Source organism: Ochotona princeps, chromosome 14 (assembly GCF_030435755.1).
Source record: "Ochotona princeps isolate mOchPri1 chromosome 14, mOchPri1.hap1, whole genome shotgun sequence".
NCBI lineage: Eukaryota > Metazoa > Chordata > Mammalia > Lagomorpha > Ochotonidae > Ochotona > Ochotona princeps.
In genome coordinates, this window is record NC_080845.1 from 1,224,726 (window position 1) to 1,248,007 (window position 23,282).

The 23,282-nt window shown below is 63.5% G+C and overlaps 1 protein-coding gene across 2 annotated transcripts in view; it reads left to right on the forward strand.

Moving 5' to 3' along the window:
- VAV2 (vav guanine nucleotide exchange factor 2) overlaps positions 1-23,282 on the forward strand; it is a 92,143-nt gene that overhangs the window by 29,638 nt on the left and 39,223 nt on the right. For both annotated transcript variants that reach the window (XM_058672925.1, XM_058672926.1), the window contains exon 3: positions 16,448-16,506. In XM_058672925.1, coding sequence (XP_058528908.1) covers positions 16,448-16,506 — 59 coding nt within the window. The remainder of the gene's footprint in view (positions 1-16,447; positions 16,507-23,282) is intronic.

Genomic DNA, 23,282 nt, shown 5'->3' on the forward strand with positions numbered 1-23,282 from the left:
GTCCTGGAGCTCTGGCTTGCTGAACGGAACCCCCCGATGGGCAGGGAGACTGGACAGCTGCTGCTGTCCCAAGCCGGGGTCCGGGGAGGCCCTCCATCGGGGAGCAAAGGGTGGACATGGCATTGGGCAGGCCCTTCCCCCCCCGGGCCGTCTTCACTGGGTTACTGTGAGAACGTGGGTGAAGGGGTGCCCCCTGTCAGCCCCTAGAAGGTTCTAGAACAGCATATAGTCGTAGCTTTACCCTTTAGTGGGCAATCCAGAGGCCACAGGTGCAGCCTCCTCCATCCCCCGGCTGCTTCCTGGGATCTCCCTGGTTGTATGCTTGGGACAGAGGCACAGATGGGTGTCCGATGGGGCCACGCCAGTCCTTCGGCCACTCCGCTCCCTGCTGTGTGCTTCAGTGCCCCCTCAGCTGACGGGGGCTGCAGAGCGAGCCGCAGGGGCACTGGGCGACTGGGCCTCGGGACAGCGACTCCATGAGGCCAATGGTGCCGTGGCGCTTCGTGTCTTAGCAGCGTCCTCAGAGTGAAAGTTCTCTCGCGGACATGCTTTTTGGCCAAAAAAGAGAAGGGAGCGTGAGTGCTCGGATTTGCAGGGGTGGGCTCCTGGCTCTCGGGTCTGCAGACCGCCTCAGTGCGCCCTCCTGCCCCTGGAGAGTCGTTCCTGTGGACGCGGCCGACCCCGTGGCTGTGACTGCCTGCCGCTTGCTGCCCAGGAGCTGTCCATGGCCCATCTGGCTGTGCTCAGGGCTGCCGAGACTGGGGGCTGGCCCGCTCGGCGGTCAGGGCTGCTCCCAGGCCTGCGTGGGGCCGTGTCTGCTTGTGTGTGGTCATGGAACCCGTGTAGGTGTGTCCCTATCTGGGGAGGGGCTGCACCACAGTGGAGTGACCGGCCGGAGCCAGGACCCTGTCCCCAGCCTGGTGTCTGGCACTTGAAGGTACCCTCAGCCGGGGTGGTGCTGAGGCTGTCACCACTGCAGCGGGGCTGCACAGCTCCCCCTGCCCACCTTGCGTGGAGACCCCCGCTCTCCTGGGACTTGGTTTGCTGTGGGCTGGAGCAGCGCCCACCTTTGTTCGTCTGCCGCCCTCCCTTGCGAGCCTGGGTTTTGTCCCACGTGAGTCATGGTTGCTGTGCAGTGCTCATGTCTGCTCCTTCATTCCTCTTATCTGTGCGGCCCAGCCCTGGCGGGTCTCCGGGGAAACCCAGCCGGGGAGGGGGGACTGTGCTCAGCACCCGCATGCTGCCTGCACCTGCTTCCTGCCGGGCTTTGAGAAGTGCTTGTGTCAGCATGGGCCTGTGCTGAGGGGCTGTGTTTTGCATTCTGCGATCCTCCTGAGGGGCTGGGGACCCCTCGAAGGGAGCTTAGGAAGGGGCGAGGCCCCTCCCCAACTCTTTGGTGGGGGAGCCCGTGGGAGCCCAGAGCGGGTCGGGTCTCTCGCTGGTGTCCAGTGGACGGGCTAGCCTGGCCACTGGGTTCCTGCAGTGGCTTCTGGCTATGGAGCCGCTCCTTCCCCACACCGGGTGTCCGCAGCCCTGCTGGCCCGCACAGCCCCTGGTTAGGGAAGGACAGGGAAGGGGTCTGCCGGCAAATGCAGGGTCCCAGGGATTCTTGCCGAGCAGGTCTGGGAGTGTTACAGGGTGTGAGTGAGAACACACAGACCTGTCTAAGGTTTATTAAGGAGTCTTTATTAACCAAGATTGGTGACAACAGAGCACGCTAGAAATAGCAAATCACAGGTCCATACGGCAGTCCAACTAATCATAATCCAACCACTCATAACCCCAAGAGGAACAAACGGTGCTTACCCTGAAGTCTGTCCGTTAAGCTGAAGACCGATGTCCCAGCTTCCCCAACAATATAAGTTATCCTAAGAGACATGCAACGAACAACCTGGACACACTTCCAAAGCTGCAGACAGGCACCTTTCCCTGGCTTCTCTGCCCACACTCCATCACTGCCAGGCCTCCCTCTCCTGGAACTCCTGATAGCGCACAAACCAAAAACAGCATGACTATATCCATTGTCCCATCTAAGCAGTACACGGGGACCATGCTCAGGGGATCACCTGTCCTGGTCAGCCAATAGCCGAGGTGCCAGAGTAACAGAAGCACCTGACCAGAAAGAGAGCAAGCCCCTGCTTCACGGGCCTTTTAAAGGGGCTTGTGAGGGGCGTGGCTACACAACAATGCAATACCGTCCCCTCAGTTGATAGCTGAGTCGCAGGTGTGGGGGGGAGTGGCTGAGGATGGAATTAACATTCCACTGCTGTTAGGCCCCACCTTCAGGACAGAGGGCAGGGGACACAGCTGCATTCCATTTGCCCACTGTCAGTGGGTGCTGGCTGTCTCACTGGCTGCACCCTGTAACAGAAGACCCTGGGATTGTCATCCGTGGCACTGCAGCTGAGCTTCCTGGGACCCCTTGCCACATGGGCTTGTGCCCACTGGTGACACAGCCTGTGGGGGAGCCTATTGATATCCAGGCCACAGAAGATTCCAGAAAACCTCGTCTCTTGGCGCTGGGGGCTGGGGGAAGCCTTTTCACCTTCTAGAGAAGGGTGCCCCTGGGGTGTCCTGCCATCTTTGCTGGGGGCCGGCTGCAGCAGAGCCCCCAGCTCTGTGCCAGAGTCAGGGCTGTGTGCTGTGTAGGGAGGGAGGGTCCGGCTGCCTGCCTACCCCCACCCGGGCTGTTTCCTGAGTGTACTGTCTGGTTTCCAGTGAAGACACCTGTCCGGGCCAGCATGGCCGTCCACTGGGGGGACTGTCCTTCAGCACCCTGCCAAGAAGCGTGCAGAGCTGGCACCTGCTCCTGGCGAACATTCCAGCTTCTGCCTCCAGTTATCCAAGGGGACCCTGCTCCTGGTGGGCTGCCAGGATGCCCCGGAATCCCAGCCCCCTGCGTCCCTACCCACCCCTCACGCTTCATGCGTAGTGGCTCCATTTTGGGACCCGTGTCTCCGCATCCCCTCCCATGGGTGCTGTGAGTTCAGCACGGCTCCCAGTGACTGGGGAACTGGCTGAGTGCACGTGGCATCTCCATGATGCCGGAATCCACGGGTGTTTTTACCTTCAGATCAAGCATACTGCCCTCTGACGTGGGCGAGGGTGGGGAGAGAGGTTTGTCTCAGCCCCAGGTGGGCCCATGGACCTCCCAGGAGGCGTGGGGTTGCTCCTGGCCTGTGGGGGGCGGTGCCGTCCTCCCATGCGGCGTTGCAGAGGGCCCCTCGGCCGCAGGGGTTCCTGGGGTCCCTGAGCCGCCCACCCTGCCTTGATTGCCCACAGAGGATCTTGTCATGTCCCGGTTGGGTTGCTACTGTCCCGAGTCCGTGGAGAGAGATGAAAATTCAGAGAGATCACAAAAGCGAGCTTGTGGTGAGCCGGAAGCTGCTGCGGGGAGCAGGAGGGGCCTGGAGCCTGGCCGGCAGTCTCTCCCTGTGCCCCTGCCGGCCAGGCCTGGCCGTTCACCCGGTACGTGCAGGGACCCTGATCCGTTCCCTCGAGGGCAGAAACTTCCTAACAGTTGCTCACCCTTCCCTAGCCCTGCCTCAGGGCTCTATTTTCCTCTGGTTTGACCAGGTACTCCCTTCCTCTGATCTGCTCTCCTCAGCACCGCAACTGGCCGCAGGGGCTCCAGGTGTCCTCTGCATTCAGGGACAGGAGCGAAGCCAAGGGAGGTGCATGTGTCCGCAGCTCCGTGCACTGTCCTCGCAGTGTGCATGGCATGGGTCGCCCTGAGGGTGCTGGGGTGGCCACTGAGGCTGCAGGCTGGGTCAGGGCCTGCAGGCGGTTCAGGTGGGAGCGTGGGTTCAGGCGGGAGCATGGGTCAGGTGGGCGCGTGGGTTCAGGGCCTGCAGGCGGTTCAGGTGGGAGTGTGGGTCGGGCGGGAGCGTGGGTTCAGGGCCTGCAGGCGGTTCAGGCGGGAGCATGGGTTCAGGCGGGAGCGTGGGTCGGGCGGGAGCGTGGGTCGGGTGGGAGCGTGGGTTCAGGCCGGAGCGTGGGTCAGGGCCTACAGGCGATTCAGGTGGGAGCGTGGGTAGGCGGGAGCGTGGGTTCAGGCGGGAGTGTGGGTCAGGGCCTACAGGCGGTTCAGGCGGGAGCATGGGTCAGGTGGGCGCGTGGGTTCAGGGCCTGCAGGCGGTTCAGGTGGGAGTGTGGGTCGGGCGGGAGCGTGGGTTCAGGGCCTGCAGGCGGTTCAGGCGGGAGCATGGGTTCAGGCGGGAGCGTGGGTCGGGCGGGAGCGTGGGTCGGGTGGGAGCGTGGGTTCAGGCCGGAGCGTGGGTCAGGGCCTACAGGCGATTCAGGTGGGAGCGTGGGTAGGCGGGAGCGTGGGTTCAGGCGGGAGTGTGGGTCAGGGCCTACAGGCGGTTCAGGTGGGAGCGTGGGTCAGGCGGGAGCATGGGTCGGGCGGGAGCGTGGGTCAGGGCCTGCAGGCGGTTCAGGTGGGAGTGTGGGTTGGGCGGGAGCGTGGGTCAGGCGGGAGCATGGGTCAGGCAGGAGCGTGGGTTCAGGCGGGAGCGTGGGTCAGGGCCTGCAGGCGGTTCAGGCCGGGAGCATGGGTAGGCGGGAGCATGGTTTGGGCGGGAGTGTAGGTTGTAAACGCGTCCTTGCGGGGAGGTCTTGTGGTGCTGTGTCAAGCTCCTGCCGGGGGCCTGTGCACCCCGCATGTGAGTGCTTGTTGGAGTCCTGGCTCCCCCATTTCTGGTACAGCTCCCTGTTGATGTGTCCTGGGGGATGGCAGGTGCTTGGGGCCTCACCGCCCAATGTGGCGTGTGGCTCTCTTGCCTTGAAGGTGTTGCAGGTGGGTGCTGTCCGCCATTACTGACCTGGCACCAAGCCAGGGGTTGCCTGGGGGCAGGAACCCTTGTCTAGGTTGCCCCACTGTGGCCTCCAGCATTGTTGGTGGAGGTGTCATGATGGTGGCGCCACCGACGGGTGGCCCTGGAAGAAGGCTTGGCCCTCAGTGGCCACCGCACATCACAAGGCTGATGGGGTGGGGGTGGGCTGGCTGCGGGGGGCTCTGTGGCGTGGCTGACGGGGTGGGCAGGGCTGGCTGCGGGGGGCTCTGTGGCATGGCTGACAGGGTGGGGGTGGGGTAGGCTGATGCCCGGGGCTCCTGCATGTCCCCTTGTCCTCTCTTCCAGGACATATGGCTCTGCCGTCTGCAGTGGGATCGCAGGGCATTGCCCGCTGGCTGTCCTTTCCGTGTCTCTGTCCTCTGCCTGTCTCAGGGTGTGCGAGGCTTGGCACGTCCCTGGAGGCTGGTGCCTGAGCCGAGCTGGGAGAGGGGTTGATTAATGAGCCTGGCGGTGGGACCAGCAAGCCCCGACTCCATAAATCAGGGCTGGGCCTGCCAGGCCTCTTCCCCTCCCCATGTCAGCTCCAGGGGCTCCGAGCTTGGACCAGAGGCTGGGTGTGCTGGCCCAGGGCGCCGTTGGGCCGTGGAGGGCGCCTGGGAAGGCCCACGAGGCACCTCAGCTGTGTGTAGAGAGCAGGTGTGCAGCCCAAGTGAGCAGTGATGGGGCATCGCCACACAGAGCACCTCCCTGGTTCTCTCTGCACGGGGGTCTGGTTCATGGCCCAGGTGGGCACACAGGGTTGGTAAGGGTGTGCCTGGTGGGGGGTGGGCCAGGGCCGGGGGCTGCTGCTTTGCCTCTACTCTTGGAAACGTGCCCAGGCCTCAGTGGGAGCGGGACACTCGGGTCTCAGTCCACTTTTTTAAGAAAAAGATTTATTTATTTGGAAGGCGGGATTACAGAGGGATCATTGAGAGGGAACGAGGTCTCCTTCCGCTGGCTCACTCCCTAATGGCAGCGACAGCCAGGACTGGGCCAGGCTGGAGCCAGGAGCCAGGAGCCACGAGCACCACGGCATGGCCCCACTTCTCCCTGGTTATGAGAGGGGCAACCCAGGCTTGTCCCTGTCCCTTGAAGCTCTCAGAGTATCTGGAAAAAGGCGCTGTTATTGGGTTCTCTGGGGACAGCGCTGCATGTGGCCAAGAGGCCAGCGTGGGGGGCCGGGGCGCCACTCGTGTGTGGGTGTCCGATGGCAGGAAGCAGCAGACCCCCTGAGTCAGAGGGGTCCAGAGCGGGCGGCTGGGAGAGATGATCCAGTCGCGAGTTGGGCTCAGTTGTCATTGTTGTGACAAGGCGCGTTGCTGTAACATCGCCCTTTCCATTCCTGGCCTGTGAAACTCATCCTGCAGGCTGCCTCCCTGGGGCTGGAGCCTGGGGAAGGACCAGAGGGTGTCCTGCTCAGGGCTGTTTGCCCTGGTGGCCTCGCTTAGGAGGCTCCCACCCATGGCCGCAGGTAGGTGTCACGGGAGCCTGGCGGGGGTGGGGCGGCTCGTGTGCCCCCCATCTTTCCCCAGAGGTGCCTGGTGAACAAGTCCCCTCCTGCCAGCAGGTGCAAGTGGTGCTGGCCTGTGGTGGGGCACTCAGCTCAGCATCTGGCTTCTAAGGGCTGATGGGTGCCTGGGGAGCAAGGCAGCTCTGGCTGGAGCTGCTCAGAACTGCTCAGAAGCGGGGCAGGCAGGTGGAGAGAACAGAGTCCCAGGGCAGGCAGGTGGTTGCTGGGGTGGATGGAGGGGGCCTGAGGGCAGCGGTTAGGGAGGGAGACGGCCACGCTGTGTTGGCTTTGAGCTCTGAGAGCTGATTCTGACAGGCAGAGAGAGAGAGAGAGAGAGAGAGAGAGAGAGAGGAATTGATTGATCTGCTTCCCGAAGGCCCACCCCTCAGGCTGAAGCCAGGAACCAACACTCCATCTGGGTCTCCCGCGTGGGGCACCGGGGACCTAGTACTCGGGCCTTCACTTGCTGCCTCCCAGGGTGCTTTAGCAGGGAGCTGAGGGGGAAGCGGAGTAGCTTGTGCAGAACCGGCATGGCTCTGTGAGCTGCCGGCGTCCCAAGCAGCAGCCTGGCATGCCGCACCGCAGCCGCTCCGAGAGCTCTTCCTCGAGCCCTGAGCTGTGTCTCGCCGGCTTCCTGTCTGTGCATGGACCTCCTGTGCTGGTCAGCTCGGGATGCCTGGATTGAGCACTGCAGGCCAGAGGCTGGAGATTGCCGCCTGGTGTGTCCCTGGATCAGCTGCTCCAGGCCCTCCTTGCCTTCCTGGTGAGGTTTGGTCAACACACCTGTTTATTTTGGAAACGTGGGGGCCCAGGGTGGAGGAATGAAAGGTGACACCATCAGAGCCCTCCCAGGCATGCCCCGCACACTTGTAAGCACATTCAAGTCACCTGCCTGAGCTCACTCCTAAGCTGCCTGCTGGACACAAGGACCTGTCAGCCCCGCCCGACTCTGGAGGTGCTGGGGCCAGGGTCAGACGTCAGTGGAGCCCACAGGAGACGGGGCGCCCAGGGCCGGGACAGGCTGAGCTCACAGGAGATGGGGCGCCCAGGGCCAGGACAGGCTGAGCCCACAGAGAAGACGGGGCGTCCGGGGCCGGGACAGGCTGAGCCCACGGGGGTGGGCAGGCTGGTCAGGGGACAGGATTGGCTGGTCAGGTGTGGAGCTGGGATCCGCAGTGACTTAGGTGCTTGGGCTGTGTCACCCCTCCGGGACCTTGGACAGTCACCTCCCCAGTTGGGCCACTTGGTGGGTGTCCCAGGTGCTGTGGGGTCTGAGGAGGTGTGAAGATGAGGCTCCTGAGCGTGCAGGCTTGCGGGCTGGGCCTGTGGGCCCCGGTGTTGCCTTGGTTCCTGGGGTCTGGGCAGGTCTTTGTTGGGGCTCTCAGGAAAGGGTGAGTGACAACTGTGATGTATGTGTGTGTGGGGAGCGTCTGTGGGCGGCCTGGCCCTGGGCTGGCTGTTGCTGCTTGCAGAGGCAGGGTAGGGGGTGGTGCCTAGCGCCTGCAGGGTGTCTCCTCCCTGGGGACATGGCTGGGGTTGGGGACTCTGAGCAGCTGTGCCTCTGCTTTGTGTCCCAAAGTGGGAGGAGGTGTGGGGGCCTTGCTGCCCATCCCACCCCAACCCTGGGCCACATGCACGCAGCATCAGTTTTGGTGGCAAATCCCCTGGGCTGTGGGGGTGAGGGTAAGGGGGGGGGGATCCCCTTGGCTGAATGGACCTTGGCAGATGGCCTTGCCCTAAGGGAGGCCATGACTTCTGGGCCTGCCCCACCTCCATCCCCAGAAGGCATCCAGGATTTGGCCTTTTCCCTCCTTGTGGCCGGGCTGGTTCTGCCTCATGGGCCCTTGCAGGGACCAGTGTGGCCTGTACGTCCTGGGCCAGGGCAGCGGCAGGGACCAGGGTGGCCTGTATGTCCTAGAACAGTGTTCCCGCTTCAGAGCCCTGGCTGTGTGTGCTCAGTGCTCTGTGCAGGTTCCTGGGGGAGGGTGGCGGCCACGAGCCTGTGGCATTCCTGCTGACCTGGGGCCTGGTTCATGGATCCTCCCTGCGCGGCCTGCCTGTGGTGGACACAGGTCTTGTGTGTTTAGAGGGGGTGTTGGCTGGCAGGCTGGTGTGTGCCCCGTGTGGCTGTCCATGTGCCTGCCTGTGCTGACTTGAGCTGACCTAGCGTGTGTCCTGCAGGAGACGTTGCCTGTCATGGAGGCCGTCCCAGGACCTTGAGGGGAAGCCCCCTGCTGTGGACGGCCTCAGTCCTCTGCCCAGGGATGGTCCCATGCCTGGCTTTGTGGCTGACATGGGAGAGGGGGAGTGCTGGGTGCAGACGTGGGGCTGCTCTGCTCCCAGCATCCTCTCTGAGCTGCTGGGTCCCCAGGAGGCCTTGCTTCCGTGTGAGTGAGTAAAGCTGCCTCCGCGTCCTTGGAAGTGTGAAGCTGGGGCCGTGTGTTTGCAAACATCTGGCGTTTGAGGGAGGCCCCCTGAGGTAAGGGGCAGGCACCTGCTGTGAAGGGGGTGGGGTGAGGTGGCACATGGCCAGCGTCTGCCGAGTGCCCCGGAGTGCCTACGCTGTCTGCCCTACTCAGCCAGTGGTGTAGGGGCAGCCGAGGGAGCCCGTCGGCTGATGTTACGTGCATGGCAGCTTCTTGTGTGAGCCCCTTCGAGCTGCACCTTAGGGAATCTGGCATCCAGCAGGAGGGCAGGCTGCTCCCCAGGGGGCAGGGGCCCTGGAGTGGGAGCAGGAAGTAGACCAGGGAACTGGTGGCAGTTGGTGATGGAATGCTTAGCCAGTGACACGCATCTGTGTGGGGGTGCATAGCTGTGTGCACATGAGTAATGCTTGGGTTCCTGGGCACTGGGGTGGTGCAGGTGGCACTCTCTTGTATGGGTAGGTGCTGCCCTTCCCATGGCCCTGGGACAAGTCCAGGCTGGGGGAACCTCAGTTCACTGGGCCCATGCAGGGGTCTGGAATGGACCATCCTGGGCTCCTGTAAAGTGGCCCGTGGGACCTGTGTCTGTGGGAAATGGCCTGTGGACCTGTTCTTCCCACAGGAGAGAATCGAGGCTGGGGTGGGGGCACCTGTGTCCTCACTGAGGTCCCCCGATGGGCTGGAGCTCTGGCTGGCCTTGGTCTGTGCCCACCTGCTCCTCTGACACTCAACACCACTGCCCACTGGCTTGCACCTGCCCAGCCCTCAGGTTCTGCACAGACACTGCCTCTGGCTCTCCTGCTGCAGATGAGAGACTCCCCCTACCCCCTCCAGGGCACCGCTGTTTGTTCTTTGCTCTTGTGGCTGTGTGAGAGCAGCTGTGAATGAGTGTGGGGGCAGGTGTGAGCAGGTGTCTGTGGTTGTGAGCAGGTGTGTGCTCTGGGTGGGTGTGAGCAGGTGTGAATAGGTGTATGCTCCGAGTGGATGTGACCAGGTATGAGCAGGTGTGTGGCTGGGTGGATGTGACCAGGTGTGAGCTCTGGGTGTGAGCAGGTGTGAGTAGGTGTGTGCTCTGGGTAGGTGTGAGCAGGTGTGAACAGGTGTATGCTCTGAGTGGATTGACCAGGTGTGAGCTCTGTGGGTATGACCAAGTGTGACCAGGTGTGTGCTCTGGGTGGGTGTGAGCAGGTGTGAACAGGTATATGCTCTGAGTGGATGTGACCAGGTGTGTGCTCTGGGTGTGACCAGGTGTGACCAGGTGTGTGCTCTGGGTGGGTGTGACCAGGTGTGAGCAGGTGTTGTGCTGAGGCTCATACTCTGTGATGGCAGCCGTGGAGGGTGGGGGTGCTGGGGAAGTGGCGCCCACACTGACTTGCAGGCGACAGGGCTTTGAGTGAAGTGGAACAGGCCCAGGGCCTGACACCGCCCCTTGAAGCAGTTTCCTGGTGGCTTCCTTGTACAGGACCAGGACAGTGAGACAGTGGCAGAGTGAATGTGAGTTGGGGGCCTTCTCAGCACTGGGGACCCACGTGAGCCCACCTGTGCAGACACCGGCTCCCTGGCCCCCTCCCTGGGCAAAGCACCACGTGGAACTGGGGGAGGCCGCACCCAGCACGCCCTGCCCCACCCAGCGCTGTTCCCGTAACTGTACGAGTTGGCAGTGAGGCGGCCACTGCCCGGGGCTTCCTTGGGGATTCTTGTACCTTGCAGGCGGTGACTCAGCCTGCTGGGCAGCAGCCGGTGTCTCGCAGGCGCCTTGCCCTGAGAGGGAGGAGCGGGGGAGGGTGGTGCTGATGCGGCTCAGGCTAGGGCCAGCCTCCTGCCCGGCCAGTCACCGCCTGCCGCTCCCTGGGGTGCTGAGCTGGGCTGTGGCTGGGAGTGTCTGGAGAAGGCATGAACAGTGAGTGGCCTTGGCCAGCCCCCCAGCCAGCTTCCGGCCACCATTGCTGTCGGCACATTGCAGGCTCGGAGAACCAGAGGGCGCCGCTCGGGGACCTCGCTTTGGTGTTGGGGGGCTGTGGCCCGTCCCCAGCTGATGGCCTGGGTCTTAGGGTGGACGGCCAGTTGGCTGGACTTATGGATGGGATGGAGTCAGATGGACACGTGGCATCTGCCTCATCGGCCAGCATGCTGTGGGCCTGCGACACCCCAGAGGACCCCAGGGCAGCCTCATGGGCTTTGTTAGGGGGCATTTACCACCTGAGTCTGCATGGTGCCCTCTGCCACCACACCCACGAGGAGTCAGCCTCAAACTCGGGGACCCTGGTTCTGGAAGTTGCTGGGTGGTGTCCAGGAGTGACTTGCCTCTCTTCCAGCTGGGTTTGTGATTTTCCTCTGTAAGATGAAGACTTGGCCCAGATTGTGGCCAAGGTCCCGCCCCTCCTTTCCTGGGCTGGTTCCTGTCAGGAAGTTCTCTTGACAGTGGAAACAGCGACCCCTCAGGGCCTCGTCTGGCGCTGTCCAAGCCCTGTGGCTCACAGACATTTGTCCTGATGTCTGGGGCTGCGGCAGGACGTGGCCAGTGTCGGTGGGATTCCCAGGCCTGATGGGCAGGGCCTGATGCAACCAGCACACGGAGAGAGGCACGGAGGCAGCTGCTGACCTCTGTAGGGTTATCGATTGGTGATGCCTGCCCTGGGCGTGGTGAGGATGTGATGGCCCCGTGTGTGCCAGCCCCACAGGCAGGGACCTGGAGGCCAGAGAGGAGGGGGTGGCGGGGGCAGGCCTGGGCAAGCTGGGAGAGGCCGGGGCAGTGGGTCAGGCCGGGGCAGTGGGTCAGGCCGGGACAGTGGGTCAGGCCGGGGCAGTGGGTCAGGCCGGGGCAGTGGGTCAGGCCGGGGCAGTGGGGGCAGTGGCTCAGGCCGGGGCAGTGGGTCAGTCCGGGGCAGTGGGGGCAGTGGGGGCAGTGAGTCAGGCCGGGACAGTGGGTCAGGCCGGGGCAGTGGGTCAGGCCGGGGCAGTGGGGGCAGTGGCTCAGGCCGGGGCAGTGGGGGCAGTGGCTCAGGCCGGGGCAGTGGGTCAGGCCGGGGCAGTGGGTCAGGCCGGGCCAGTGGGGGCAGTGGGTCAGACCGGGGCATTGGGTCAGGCCGGGCCAGTGGGTCAGGCCGGGGCCCGAGCCCGGTTCCGTCCTGGCTCGGCTCCCTCGTGACCTCTGATGAGTTCTAATAGCTGTTTCAGTGACAGGCCTGCCACGGAGCTCCCGTGGCCCGCTCCGCCCTCCCTCCTGGGAACTGTGGACTCTCGTGGTGGGCGGGGTGGCCGTGGAGGGACAAAGCCGCCTGTGGCCTCCTTCCCTGCATGGGTCATGGCCTGGCGTCACCCTGCAGCCTGTTTCTTCCCGCTGTGGCGCCCGAGGTGCAGTGTGACCCACAGCCCCAGGTCTCGGGGTTTGCAGGCCGACTCCTGCCGCCTGTGCTGGTCCTGAATTCTCGTCTCCAGGGAGGCGAGTGGGGGGAGGTGAGTGGAGGCGAGGGGTTGGTTCCCGCCCCGTCCTCTGCAGGGGCACACACGGGGAGCTGGCGCTGTGGAGCCACAGAGGAGAGGGTGCTGGGAGCTGAGGCTGTGAGAGCGAGCCAGGTTCCCATGCTCTGCACCTGTCGCCTCTGCTGTGCCCAGCTGTCCACCTCCCCAGGGCGTCTGCCTGCCCTGGACTGTGCCATGGTCACAGTGGTGACAGCTTCCCCCAGGCCACCACTGGGAGGGGCTCAGTCACGCCTTCCAGCCTGTTCTCTGCACCTGCCCAAGACTCCCGGGGTGGTCCAAGCCAGCCAGAGCCTGCACCTTCACTCCTGGGGAAGGGAGGGGTGGGAGTGGCCCCTGGAGGACAGGTCCTGGCTCCATGCTGTCTGCTCCAAGGGAGCTGCCTAAGGTCATGGGCAGGGTTGAGTTCCAGCTCCGAGCTGGCAGCTGCAGGGACACCTGGACGTCCTATGCCATGCTTCCTCAATGGGTGGGCAGGGTTGAGTCCCGGCTCCGAGCTGGCAGCTGCAGGGACACCAGGGTGTCCTATGCCATGCTTCCTGGGTGGGTGGCAGCTGGGGTTCCAGAGTTGCCCGCTCAGGCCCACCCTTGCCACGAGACCTCGGTCACTTGGTCATGTGAGGCTGTCCTCCCCTTGCCCCTCCAACCCTGCCCCCTCAGCTGCAGTACCTTCACCGGGGCAGTGGGAGGTGGGGTGGAGTAGGAAGGTGTGGGTAGCCTTGGGTTGGTGTGGAGCCATTGGGGTCAGTCTTTGCTTGGTTCTCCGCTTTTTGCATCAGGAGGTATGAGACAGAGGGTCATATCCCCCTGCCCATCATCCATCCAGCCGTCCGTCCACCCGCCCGCCTGCCCATCATCCCTCCGTCCACCTACCCACCCACCTGCCTGCCTGTCCTTCTGTCCACCCACCCGTCCACCTACTCGTCCGCTCATCCATTGGCTCCTCACCCATCATCCCTGCACCGCCCATCCCACAGCCGTCCTGTGTCCGTCTGCCCATCTTCCTCCCATCCCGCCTCACGCTCACTTCTGTCCCTCTGCCACCCACCCACGCAGTGAACAGGTGACCTCAGAGAGCAGGGTGCAAAGGGTCAGGCGTCAGTCCCTGGGACCTGGCTGGCCCCCACACCCTGGCAGCTGAAGGTCTTGCAGATCCCCTGAGAACAAGCAGGTGTCTGGCTTTGGGGCACTGTCCGGGTCACAGTGAGAGCTCAGTGGGAGGACTGCGGTTCTGAGACCCTAACTGAGGCCCCACCCGGCCTCTCCTTGGCTCCTGAGTGGGTGTTGCTCGGACTTCTTCCTGGGGCCAGCCAGGCGCTCTTACCTCCCCTCCGTGCTGCCCATGCGTCATAGATGGGCATGTTCCAGATTTGATGCTCAGCTGTGTTGGGGTCTCAGGCTGGCTTGCAGCACCTTCCACGACGGCCTCCCCCCGCCCCGTCCCTGCGCCGTGCAGAACGCTGGAGGCCCCTCCTGTGGCTGGGACAGTTTTCTGGTGAAGCCCCCTCGTGGGCTGCCTCAAGGTTTCCCTGACCTCACTCCCAGTGTCCAGGAAGGAAACACAGTGGGCTCTGCTCAGAGTGGGGGAGTGATGGGTCGCCCCTGGCTTCCGCTGTGACGGGAGCTGCCTGGGCAGCGTGTAGAGTGAGGCTGTCACCTCACCGTCCGGCTGTGGCTCAGGCTGAGGCTGTGCAGCCGGTTCTTGGGGCATGGAGCATGGCGGCGTGGGGGATGGGACCCTCTGGGACCCGGGTTGGCAGGGAGGCTTTGCCCCAGTGCTGCTGAGCTTGCGCTGGGGCAGGAGGGCACGTGAGGGTGCTTGGTGTCTCTGCTCCTGTGCACACAGAGACCTCCACGAACTCCAGCTGCGGCCAGAAGGGTTGTGAGGGTGTGTTGCCACAGTGGACGTGGGCCCAGTGGATCCAACCACACGCTGCGGTCCAGTAGTTGAGGTCACTGAGTGTGGGGTGACCTGGGATGACCGTTGCTATGGACTTGGAGCCGGGGTCCAGGCCCTCAGCCCCACAGCCCTGCCCAGCACGGAGGCTGACCGTGGGGAGGTCGCGCTGTGACCCCTGCTAGATGGGAGGAATTTGCAGGGGTGCCATAGCAGGTCATTCTATCCTTCAGGGACACGTGACCCCCAGGGAATGCAGATTCTTGGCCTTTGAGCCTCCTGTGATGGTTGCAGGTGTTGTGGAATGGGGGGCTGGGCTGCCCCCGCCGGATGTGGCTGGAGCGGAGGCTGCGATCTGACCGGCGGTGTTGGCCCTGGCCCGCAGTGGACTCGGCGAGCAGCACAGCTGGCCGTGCGGCTGGGTCACCCGCGAGGCTGGTCCTCCCGGGTAGGGGCGCCGGGTCCTCTCGTCTTGCTCCCTAGCACCCCTTCTCTCGGAGGGGCGAAGCCGTGTGTCGGGGAGCGAGGGGAGGGAGGCAGGGCAGGGGTCTGCTTTCATTCGCTTCGCTGGAGTGGAAGTAAAAGCTGTGAAAATGTCACAGTCTGACATTTGCTTTGCGGGAGGAATCACGGTCCACAGGGACCTGGAGCTCCATCCTGGGAGGGGCAGCACTGCCTCTCTCCACCCCCGCAGACGGTGGTCTCGCCTGAGCCCTGGCCATCCCAGGGTCTGCTCACCCCTGGGCTGGGTTGCTGCAGTCGGGCCCCCACAGTGGGTCCTGCACGATGCCCGGGGGGTGTCTGTAGCCTCAGCAGGCAGCGGGGCTGGTTGTTGGTGGTAGGGCTCTGGCTCCTGCCTGCTGGCCAGTGTGGCCCAGGTCAGGAGCTGCCCTGACTCGGAGACACTTAAGCCCTGTGCGAAGCTGAGTGCTGGTGTCGGGGCCGTGACCGCGGGAGACCTGCCTGTGTGCCTGTGGGTCCTGGCTGCCTCACTGTTTTGGGTGCCACTGCCCAGAGAGGGGCCTCATCCCCACCCTCCTCCCTGGGTGCTGACGATGCGTTGGTAAGGAGGAGTCCGTGCCCTAGTGCCGCTCCCAGAGGAGGTGATCAGCAGGCCTGCCAGGGCGGCGCAGGAGAAGGATGGCTCATGCAGTTTGCTGGCTGAGCCCTCCAGGGCCTCGAATGGGGGGCACACAGTGGTCTCCCTGTATTTTCTGTTTGCTGTCAGCTTCCAGAGTTCTTAACTCGGCAGACACAGCCAGACCCAGTTGCCACTTGCGTCTGAGAGCCCCCTCGGGAGACTGCAGTGTGGGGACCCCGCTGCGGCTCACAGCATCAGAAGCCAGTCAGACCTTTTGGGGGAGACCCTCACAGCCCTGTGGTTCTAGCACTCGCAGGCTTTGTGAGGTCTGCTGCTGGGAAGGCCACTGGCGTGGGGCCGAGCCCAGAAAGGTCACGCACACAGGCGTGTCTGCATCCACGAGCCCCTACACATGCGCTCTGCTGTGCCAGCGCTGCACTTGCTCCTGCCCTGCCTGATCCTGTGGGGGCCCTCGTCCTGCCTGCTGAATCGCCAATGGCTTCTCCATCTGCCACCTGCTGTGCTTCTGGGGCTTCTGGGAGTAGCTGCTTTGTTTAGGGCTAAGGGTGCTGGGAGAAGGGGTGGGGTGGCAGGGGGATACCACTGCTCTTCATGTGTCCCACGTTGGAAAGGGCCCAGCCGGGCACTATGCTGGGGGCAGTCACGCTCTGGGTGCCTGTCTCTGTGTCCTGCACAAAGGGGCATCCAGCCCTGTGTGGTCACCTGTGCATCCGCGTGACCCTGTCTACTGTGTGATCCTGGGTCTGTCGCACAACCTCCTTGGGCTTGTATATCCCCTGCTGTGAGTTAGGCAGGCCCCTGTAGGGCGCCACATGGAAGCTTCCAAAACAGTGGTAGCGTGGGATGAGCCCTCTGTTAACGGCAGGCAGGAGGGGACAGGAGTGTGTGAACAGGGTTGGATTTGGGGCCGTGAACACACGGTGTGAGCCTGAGAATAGTAAGAGGGAGACACTGGGCTTGTGGTTCCAGCAGCCATGGGACCGTGTATGGGCTTGGTGGCACCTGCTTACGTGTGACCATGTGTGGCTTGGTGGCACCTGCTTATGTGTGATCATGCGTGGGCTTGGTGGCACCTGCTTATGTGCGACCACAAGTGGGTTTTGTGGCACCTGTGTGTGTGGCAGCCATGCGTGGCTTGGTGGCACCTGCGTGCGTGGCTTTGGGCGGAATCACAGGTGCTCTCTCTCTTGTCCCCCCCAGGTCATCTCAGCAGTGTCGCGACTTTCCCTGCACAGCATCGCCCAGAACAAAGGCATCAGGTGAGCCCAGGAGCCACAGTTCCGCTGTGGGCCGCTGTCGTGGGGCCCGTGTCTGTTGTGTGAATTCTGTGTGGGAGCTGCCTGCTGGTGGCGGCTGAGGGGCGTGAAGGAGGGACTTCGTGCATGGCTGGGAAGCCGCGGAGCATGTGACTGCTAGCTGCAGGATCTCTTTTGATTTAGATAATAAGATCAGCAGATTAACTCACAGATTGTTGTCTAACTAAGTGTGCACCCCCACAGGGGCTCTGTCGCTGGAAGAGACGCTGGCAACCAAGGTGATGGGCCCAGCAGACCTGGCCAGTTTTGGGGGGGTCTCTCTTGGTGCCACTTTTACTCCTGCTTGTGTCCCAGCTTCCTGCTTGGGAATCCCGGGAGTGTTGGCCTCGTGCGTGGGGCATGTGGTCTCGGGAAGGGGATGGGCAGCCCAGGTGAGAGCACCTCCCAGGGGCAGGAACCAAGGATTTGGTGCTCCCAGGCAGCCTGTGGCTGGGCACAGAGACCCCACCGGCAGGGAGTGGGGACCCCCGTCCTGTAGGCCACCACGGCATTGAGCGCCCCCCCGGGCGTGGAGTGGCGTGGATGAGGCCCAGGCAGCGCTGTGTGGGTGCCCTGGCTGCTGGGTGGGGGCTCACCTTGATGGCTACCACAGGGACGCTGGCCATGTCCTTGGGCGGGAGGGAGACATGGGACCATGTGCCTTGGCATATGAGGGGAGCACAATGGCCGTGGCTGGGAGCCATGTCCTGGGGTCAGGGTAACGGGCAGATGCCCTGGCTGGGGTCGGGGTCACGGGGCAGGTGCCCCTGCTGGGAGCCATGTCCTGGGGTTGGGGTCACGGGCAGATGCCCTGGCTGGGGGCGGGGTCATGGAGCAGGTGCCCCTGCTGGGAGCCATGTCCTGGGGTTGGGGTCACGGGCAGATGCCCTGGCTGGGGGCGGGGTCACGGGGCAGGTACCCCTGCTGGGAGCCATGTCCTGGGGTCGGGGTCACGGGCAGGTGCCCTGGCTGGGGGCGGGGTCACGGGGCAGGTGCCCTGGCTGGGGGCGGGGTCACGGGCAGGGCAGTGTCACTGGCCTTGCTGAGTTTCTTCTGCCTTTGGGTTCTTGGAGGCCTTAGATTTGCCTTTATGTTGGACTTTTTTTAAGTATATATTTTAATTTATTTTTCATATTGTTTACATAATTGAGAGGGCTGTACGCCCATGTGGGCCTCTGATTAGGTGGCCAGGGGCAGGTGTGGAGGAAGGTACGTGGGGACACATGTTTCAATTTTTTTCTCCTGTGTCCACGGGAGGTGCAGGGAGTCACTCCTTGCCCTCCAACTGCACCAGCACCCGGCTTTGGGGGGCGGTCCTTGGATGCCTTTAAGACCCTGATGTGAGGCCAGGTCAGCCTGACCCGGACATGCCCTCCGGTTCCGTGCCTCTAAACCGCCCCGTCTTGGCTCCCTTGAGTGTAGCGAGTGCAGCGGCCCGGTCCGTGGAAGCCCCCAGAGGTCGGTCCTTACCCGTCAAGCATGCTGTCACTCCAGGCCATCGGCAGCCCCTCCCCCGCACCGGGAGCCAGGTGGGGCGGAATGGCGTGGGGGTGTGTCTAAAGGAGAGCAGAACAAATTGGACAACTACCCCTGCAGACGGGTCAGGGTCCAGGTGGCTTCCAACCACAGCTCCCTGTGAGAGGGGGCGGAGGGCTCAGGTAGCTGTCACTGCCACCGCTTGGGACGCCCATTGGTGTTCGTGGCTGTGGCTCGGCTCAGCCCTGCCAGCATAGACATCCTGTGCTTCTCGGTAAATGGAAAGGGAGAGAGGGAGGGAGCCAGCAAAGAGCCTTCCCCTGTCCCAAGAACTTTCTAGAACATGCCAGCACCCCCCGAGGCCCTTCTAGGCGTTCCCTGCTGCCAAGTGAGGATTTCTCTAACACGTGTGTCGTTTCTGGGCAGCGTGGCACGCTCTCCCTGGGTTTAGAGTGCCGAGCTGCCGGGCCTCCGAGCAGCACTGCCCGTGCCGGTCCTTGAGGGGGCTGTGAGCCCTGGGATGGGGTGGGGATGGCGTGGAGCACAGTGTGTGTCCTGTCCCCTGACACGATGGTGGACCCTCGAGGTCAGGGTGGACTCCCTGCTGCTGGCGTCCCCTGTGCCTGCTTTGATTGGTCCGTGGGTCCTGTGGCCAGACCCCCGAGGGGCCCTTCCTGCCGGCGAGCTGGAGCTTCCCGGTCAGCGCCCGCTCACTGTGCCCATGTAGACAAGGGTGCTGCAAAGGCCGGTCCGAGGGCAGTCCAGGTGCCCCGGGCTCCCAACACCTTCCTCTGTTGTCCACCATTGCCCAGAAGGGCTCAGCGACACCCACGGGCGCGATCACTGCTGGCCGGGGCGCAGGAGGGAAGGCACAGGATGGGGCAGGGAGCGGGGGGCACGCACCATCAGAGGCAGTGTGCCGGGAGGGCGCCGTGCAGGGGAAGCGGGAAGCAGCGGTCCGGGGCTTCCTGAGCGGGAGCTCCGCTCGCACATGCCTGCTCTCCTCTCCACCCTTTCGTGTGGCCTCCCCTGCTCCCTGCCTTGTTTGAGCCCAGTCTGGAATGTTCTGGGAGCTTTCCCTCTGCAGCCCCTCTACCCTGGGACAGGGCCGCCCAAGCAGGGCATCTGCTTGGGTGTGCACACGTGAGCCATGTCCTTCCTCCATGTGGGCTCCCGAGCCTTCCAGCGCCTCCTGGTGCCTTCCAACAGCCTGTCCCTCATCTGAAACCCTCAAGCCAAGCTCACTGCTCCATCTCCTTGGCTGGGAAGGAGCCAGCCACACTGCTCTAAAAGTATGGCCCTGTGCTTGTACAATGAGCTGATTTCCTATAAAATCCCAGTTGTGTACTGCAGAGGCTGCCGAATCAGATTTAATCTAAGAATCCCACCCTGGTGCTGGCTGGGAGACTCAGCTTTGGTAGGTAGGTATGGAGACCAGGGCAGTCCCAGGGCCAGACACCTGCTTGGCATGTGGCAAAGGGGGTCCTTGTCACAGCTGGGGTGGAGGTCTTGATTGGAGCCCAGCGTGGCGGGGAGTGTGGGGATGGTGAAGGATGAGTCGAACTGAAGGAGGTGAGAGCTGTGACAGATGCATCTGTGCTGTGGCAGGTGTGGCTGGGTTCCCGTGGTGGCCTCTGGGTGCTGTGGCAGATGTGGCTGGGTCCCCGTGGTGGCCTCCGGGGGCTGTGGCAGGTGTGGCTGGGTCCCTGTGGTGGCCTCTGGGTGCTGTTGCAGGTGTGGCTGGGTCTGTGTGGTGGCCTCTGGGTGCTGTTGCAGGTGTGGCTGGGTCCCTGTGGTGGCCTCTGGGTGCTGTTGCAGGTGTGGCTGGGTCTGTGTGGTGGCCTCTGGGTGCTGTGGCAGGTGTGGCTGTTCACTGTGGTGGGTGCCGTGGTCTGTGTGGCTGGGTTCCCGTGGTGGCCTCTGGATGCTGTGGCAGGTGTGGCTGGATCTGTGTGGTGGCCTCTGGGTGCTGTGGCAGGTGTGACTGGGTCCCTGTGGTGGGTGCCGTGGCAGGTGTGGCTGGGTCCCCGTGGTGGGTGCTGTGGTCTATGTGGCTGGGTCTGTGTGTTGACCTCCGGGTGCTGTGGTCTGTGTGGCTGGGTCTGTGTGTTGACCTCGGGTGCTGTGGCTGGTGTGGCTGGGTCCCCATGGTGAGTGCTGTGGCTGGTGTGGCCGGGTCTGTGTGGTGGCCTCCGGGTGCTGTGGCAGGTGTGGCTGGGTCCCCATGGTTGGTGCCATGGCTGGTGTGGCTGGGTCTGTGTGGTGGCCTCCGGGTGCTGTGGCAGGTGTGGCTGGGTCCCTGTGGTGGCCTCCGGGTGCCATGGCTGGTGTGGCTGGGTCTGTGTGGTGGCCTCCGGGTGCTGTGGCTGGTGTGGCTGTTCACTGTAGTGGGTGCCGTGGTCTGTGTGGCTGGGTCTGTGTGGTGGCCAAGTGACCTCAGCTGGGAGCTGTGTTGTGGGTCCTTCCATGCTGTCGTAGGTACTGATGCCTCCCTGCATATGTGTGTGAGGTGACCACATCTTGCGCTTCCCGGATAGACTTCGGGGTGACAGTGGTCAGGCTGGGTTGACGAAGGGGCAGGAGAAACAACCTCTCCTGGGATTCATGGCTGTAGCTTCCTTCTCCGTTTCCAGTGACCCCCCTTTGCCCCACCCCCACACACTGACTTCTCTGAAGCCTTCCTGTCTCCCAGCCTCGGGGGAGGGCTTTGAACCCACTCCCTTACAGACCTGCAGCTGCCTTCCCCTGGACGCCTGAGTGGCCGATAAGGGCTCGGACTCCAGTCCTGCCGCTCCCTGCGGGGAGCCAGGGCACCACACGTCACTGGGGTGACGCTAGTCCCCAACTCAGAGGCTTTCCTAAGGACTGAGGGACATGTCCGTGACATGCTTGTCTGGCAGAGTGGAAGTGTGTCCAGACCACCCCCAGCCCCTTGACCCACTGCTGGGCAGAAGGTCCAGGGAAGGCTGCTGCGTGCTCTTCAGCGCCACCCTGTGGTGTGGTGGTGCAACGCCATGTGGCCTGCCCAAGGCTGCTGCGTGGCTAGCTGGGCTGGGGCAGGCGACAGTTGAGGATGGCAGCACAGGGCAGGTGTGGGACAGCCTCTGGGGCCTCCACAGCGGGCAGGGGGCACTTGTGTCTGTATAGAGTCAGAAACACCGCTGTATCTCTCTTTTTTTTTTAATTGGAACGTCAGATTTACAGAGAAGCAGAGGCAGAAAAATCTTCTACTGATTCACTCCCCAAGTGGCTGCAATGGGCGGAGCTGAACCAATCCAAAGCCAGGAGCCAGGAGCTTCTTCTGGGTCTCCCATATGAGTGCATGGTCTCAAGGCCTTGGGCCGTCCTCCACTGCTTTCCCAGGGCATAGGCAAGGAGCTGGATGGGAAGTGGGGCAGCTGGGACAGGAGCTGGCGCCGATATAGATCCCAGCACATGCAAGGTGAGAGCTTTAGTCACTAGGCTACTGCACTGGGTCCCCTTCCTTCACCCCTCCCTCCCACCAACCCACCTGCTCACTGCTTCCGTCTGTCCGTGCGCCCACCCAGGCCCTGACCCGGTTATCCACCCACCTGTCTGTCACTCCTTTGCCTGTGTTGTTATGGTTGCAGCCTCTGTACTCCAGCTGTGTAGGGTCAGGGTTCACATCCCCCGCCCGCCCCACTATTGGCACACAAGGGTCTTGTAAGGGGGGAGGGTGGACGCATGGTAGGACTGGTGGGGAGCAAGCAAAGGCTGAGTCCTCCTTACCCATAAGCCTCAGCATCCCCCCCAGCAAGCCGAGGACCCGGTGTAGCCCTCGTGGGGCTCTGGGGCGCAGAGGGCACGTCCCGGATGTCCTCAGTCTCGGGCCTGACCATGGTAGGTTCGCAAGCTGGTCTTCAGGTGGGGGAGGGGCTGCCTGTTTGGGCCTCCATTTGCAGAGAGAGGATGATGAGCGTCTCCCCCGGCAGGCTGGGAGGGCAAGAGGCGGCCAGGTCTCCGGAAGTCTGCCCGCAGCAGGTGGCCGGGAAGGTGGTCTCCTCACTCTGTAGTGGCGGCTGCTGAAGCTGGGTCCCTGGGGGAGCTCGCGATCTGAGCTCTCGCCTGTCCCAGCAGCCTCGGGGCTCTGAATGTGCAGGGGAGCAGCTGGAGCAGACGTGAGCACAGCACGTGCAGCCGCACTCGCCTGTCGGCTCCGGTTTGCAGCTCGGGGCATCACATGGACGCCCCGGGCCTCCTCCAGGCTGCTTGTTCTCTGGCCCATGCCCACGTCCCAGGGTGCCTATCAGTGGATCTCGACTGACAGGTGCCACTGCATCACGATGAGAAAATGGTGCAGTCTGATGGAAACCTGGTTTCCTCCTGGCCGAGAGCGAGCAAGACAGAACATGAGACCTCTAGCTGCCAGTCCTGGGCCAGGGTCGGCCTGCGTCGCCGTGATGACGACCCGGAGTGCCATGCTAGGCTCAGTTCCTGGACCCCTGTGGGGGGCGCTCGCTAAGCCTGGGTCACTGACACGGGAGGGAACCCCTCTTTACAGATGGGAGACCGAGGCCCAGTGGCTGCCACTGCCCTGCAGGTCCCGACTCCCCATGTAATCATTAGTTCTTCACTTACATGTCCCGTTCTGCCCTCTTCCTTTGCAGCTGCCTGGCTGTGCCAGGGCTGGGTCACCATGTGGCTCCTGGGGACCCTGTTGGCCCTGTGGGCAGATGGACACTGCCCTGATTCCCATGTGGCTGAAGGCACTCGGGGCCACCCAAGGGCGGGCAGGGCGCAGGGCAGCATGGAGCCATCTGTGGGCTGTGCCCAGGGCCTGGGCTGGAGTGAGGAGAGCTGGGTTTGTGGCCTAGCTCTGGTCCTCGCCACAGTATTTCTTAGCTCTGAGCCGGTTTGTTGGTTCCAAACGCAGACCCAAGCACCTGGCAGCACGTGTGCCAGGGCTGCAGCCTGGGTGCCCAGCCAGCTTGGGCAGCTAGGTGACGCTGCCTCCAGAGAGGTGTCCCCAGGAGCTGGGACCTCATTACCTTTCAGTAGAAAGGTCAGGGAGCTGGTGGGGAGACGAGCCTGGGGCCCTGCCTCCAAGGCCAGGGGCCTCCCGAGAGATGCCCCGTGGGATGGGGCAGGACTGGGGCCGCTGCCAGGGCAGGTGGGGGTCTCCCCTGCTTTCCCCGGGGACTGTGGCCCTGCTGACTTTTGGGTGTAGGCCCGTTGCTGCCCGGGCCCAGGAGAGGTAACGTCTGTGGTTGTGAGCTGGACGGTGCTGGGCAGCCGTCTAGCCG